At 40.5% G+C, this 3,446-nt stretch overlaps 1 protein-coding gene across 1 annotated transcript in view; it reads right to left on the bottom strand.

The window, feature by feature from the left end:
- LOC107087401 (zinc finger protein 827-like) overlaps positions 1 to 3,446 on the bottom strand; it is a 35,022-nt gene that overhangs the window by 24,228 nt on the left and 7,348 nt on the right. The window contains exons 3-4 of the mRNA XM_015378969.1: positions 1,241 to 1,426; positions 480 to 1,124 (exon numbers count right to left, since the gene is read on the bottom strand). Of these exons, the coding sequence (XP_015234455.1) occupies positions 480 to 1,124; positions 1,241 to 1,426 (831 nt within the window). The remainder of the gene's footprint in view (positions 1 to 479; positions 1,125 to 1,240; positions 1,427 to 3,446) is intronic.

Raw genomic sequence — 3,446 nt, forward strand, 5'->3', positions numbered from 1 at the left:
CGTCGACAAGCTGCAGCCATTTTTCTGAATTTTTCATTTTCCAGCCACTTTTGTTGAAATTTGCATTTTCCCATTCTCTAGGGTTTTCTCCGCCTCTAGGTACTTTTCCGAACGTACGGCCGTTCCGTGCAAACATGTGGAACCAGTTACTGTATATCTGATATAATATCGCGGCCGAAATTTTTTTTAGAAACTTTTTTTGTTTTAATTAAGCATTTTAAATACCACGATAATCACATTTGATGAATTTTAATGCAAATTAAGACCTTACTTTAAAAATAATTATAATTATAATTTAATGACTGGATGATTTTTAATGACCCGCAGTAATGGGCTTGCATACTTTGATTTTTCTCAACTTCTCATTAATTCGTCCTTTATTTTTAGTCGCACTAGTTTCCCCGCAACCCTGGAAAATTTATTTTAAATATTTAAATATTGACCTTAGAACAACCAAAGTAAGTGATTCATTGATTTACCGGAGAGCTGGTGCAGCAATGTGGAGGCCAAGTTGACGGACATGTCCTGCCACAGAACTGCCCTGAGGCACTGGTCCTCCATCTTGGCTCCAAAGAGAAACGGCTCCTCTATTTTTGCTCCAGAGAAAACCTGAGCAGCCATCTTGGTTCCAGATATAAGCCCATTCTCCATCATGGCACCTGATGGACACTGGTTCTCTTTCTTGAGACCGCAGAAGAGCTTGTCGTTCAGATTGGCTTCAGAAAAATATTTCTCTGGACCGTTTGCTCTAACGGGAGAAAGGTCATCCATCTTGGCTCTGGTATGGAGCTGATTGTCCTCCGTTATTTCCTCCACTTTCACCTGAAACTGACAACTGTTTGAAGGATTAATGAAGCAGTCTGCTGTTTTCAAGGCAGTGCATCCGTCCTCTGTTTTAAGACCAAAGTTAAAATTGTCCACCATTTTGGCTCCAGGGTTCAATTGTTCAGCTTTCTTTTTCCTGTTGAGGCCCTGCTTTTCTGTTTTAACGGTGAAAAGATGGTGTTTTGTCATCCTTGAGGTACAATGCGTGGCCTCTGGCTGATTAGAGGTCATTGCGTCGACCTCCAGTGGCTCCTCTTCCTCTTTGAGTCTCAGAATGCTGCCGCTCACTTCCTGACGCTCTGCAACAGGTGGGAAAATATCAGATATAGAGTCTGTTTTATTTCTGGACATTTAAAAAAATATATATATATTGCTGTTTACATATTTCTGGATCATATTATTTAGCTATCTGTACCTGCTAGTTTCCTGAGAAGGTCTGAAGCCAGAGTGTCTGTGACGGCGTTTCCCTCGGGGGTGTGCGTCAATGATGGCGGCTCCGGACTCGCCCCGGGGCCATCGGGTGAGAGTGCGACGCCAGGTTCATCCTGTTGCTCCCCCTCCTCTCCACTCCCAGGATGCACCTGGGCCTTCTGAGTAGCCTCTGCAAGGAACAAAACACGACTTTAAATCACAAAGCAGACTTTACCCCCCAACGGTCAAAGGTCTGCAGAGATGTTAACCTTATGCTAAACATAAAGGATCAAATTTTCTTTAAGTCGTTCTTGATTTGATACAGTTAGCATCATTAGCTTTACAAAATTTGTGGCTCATGAATATTCTTTACCTACCGGTATTTAAAAGTCAATTTTATTTGCTGTTATTTTTATGTCTTCCTGGTCCAAGATTGGAATTTGGATGTTAAAGTCTAACTCATCCCAGGCACTATGTTCCTCTCGCGCTCCCTTTTTGTTTTATTAATCTATTTCTTTTATAGATTTTGTTGTGAGATGTTTTTTTGGTTCTGTAATATTTGTCTTAACCATGTTAGGGCTGGTCCTTTGCGGTTAAATCGTGCCAGTTTAATTTTCCTGTTGGTCCAAACAGTAAATTCGGTTATTTTGTACAAATAGCGCTCATTAAGAAACACCCCGCCCCTCAGCAGCATTGACTCTGGGAATCAGTAAGGGTTGAGTTATGCTGGACGCACGTACGAGCTGTTTGGAATATGAGCTGCTCATCACAACGTCTGCAGCACAAACCACGAGCTGACAACACCACACTACATGAGGAAGTAATAAAAACAACCATTTAAATGTTTATATTACGGTAAACGTGCCATGATGCCGTCCAAGAGTGACGGTCATCTCTTTCCAATTTGTACACGATTTATTGACAGTGGTGGCATTCATGGGCTACATCAAAAGATGGCTCTAGATCAGGGATGTCAAAGTCCAATAAACCGAGGCCCCCAAAAAACAAATTTGCTACAAGCCGAGGGCCAAAATGGTTAAATGTTTATTAAAACATATTGAAATGAACATAGTCTATTGAACCAAGACCTCATACATAGTTTTTTTTTTTAAACAAAAAATGTATATCAATATTATTAATAAACTTTTATTATATTAATAAAATTATTAAGATAATTAGGATACTTATTGAGATAATATATTATATGATAATATGATTGTATTTTTCTTTGTTTTGTTGTGCTTTGCATGTTTGGATTGCTTTGATTTTTGATTTCCCTCCTTTAACAATCTAAGCACACTGGACTGAAGCCGGTTGTCTAGAGCAGCGTTTTTCATCCCTGGTCCTCAAGACACACAGCTTTCACACACCTGTTATCAATTGATAGCAGATTATCAGGCTTTGCTGAACTGCAATAATCTGAATCAGGTTTGCTAAACCTCAGAAACTTCCGTGCCTTGAGGACCAGGATTGAAAAACACTGGTCTAAGGAGGCGGAGCGCAGTAACTGCGCTGAGCATATGCTACGCGCAGGTGTCACCAGAGGCTGATTGAAGCCAAAATAAAAGGAGCCTGGATGGAGGGAGAGGGGAGCTGATCCTGCAGGTGATAAAGACGGAAGGGACAGAATATCGGGAGGTGAACAGACGGCACAGTCAGGGCAGAGGTCAGCACCTGTAAGTAGCACTAGGGTGGCCATTTCTATAGCACCAAAAAGGAGGACATTGTGCGGGATATCAATAAATCACTAAGGTGTACATAAGAATCGGGTAAAGTCACACTTATAGTACAATTCTTAGTAGTTTAAAGAGGATGCTTGTGTAGCTGAATAGAAAAAAATATTTTAAAAATGTAAAAAATAATTGGTTCCTAGCATTTGTATTTATTTACTACATTGTGGTGTTTAAAAAGAGACCACCAAGATGAAATGAAGTGCAGAATACCACAAAGCATAAGATGTGTTGAATTAAAGGTCATAAAAATAATTTTCAACAAGAAACATTCATAATAAAATAGCCTAATTGAAGCCAACATTGAAGAGTTTGCTGCTGCACATTTATTTGCAGCTTTTTCTGCGACCACATCGCATCGACAAAGTGGCAGAAACCATGGAATGACTCGCCACTACCTTTGCTCATAAATTCAGGCTCAAAATGTGCGGCGCGCCCTATAGTGCGGTGCGCCCTATGTGTGTTGTTACTGCGGACGTT

Source organism: Cyprinodon variegatus, unplaced genomic scaffold, assembly GCF_000732505.1.
Source record: "Cyprinodon variegatus isolate N-32 unplaced genomic scaffold, C_variegatus-1.0 Scaffold183, whole genome shotgun sequence".
Classification (NCBI taxonomy): Eukaryota; Metazoa; Chordata; class Actinopteri; order Cyprinodontiformes; family Cyprinodontidae; genus Cyprinodon; species Cyprinodon variegatus.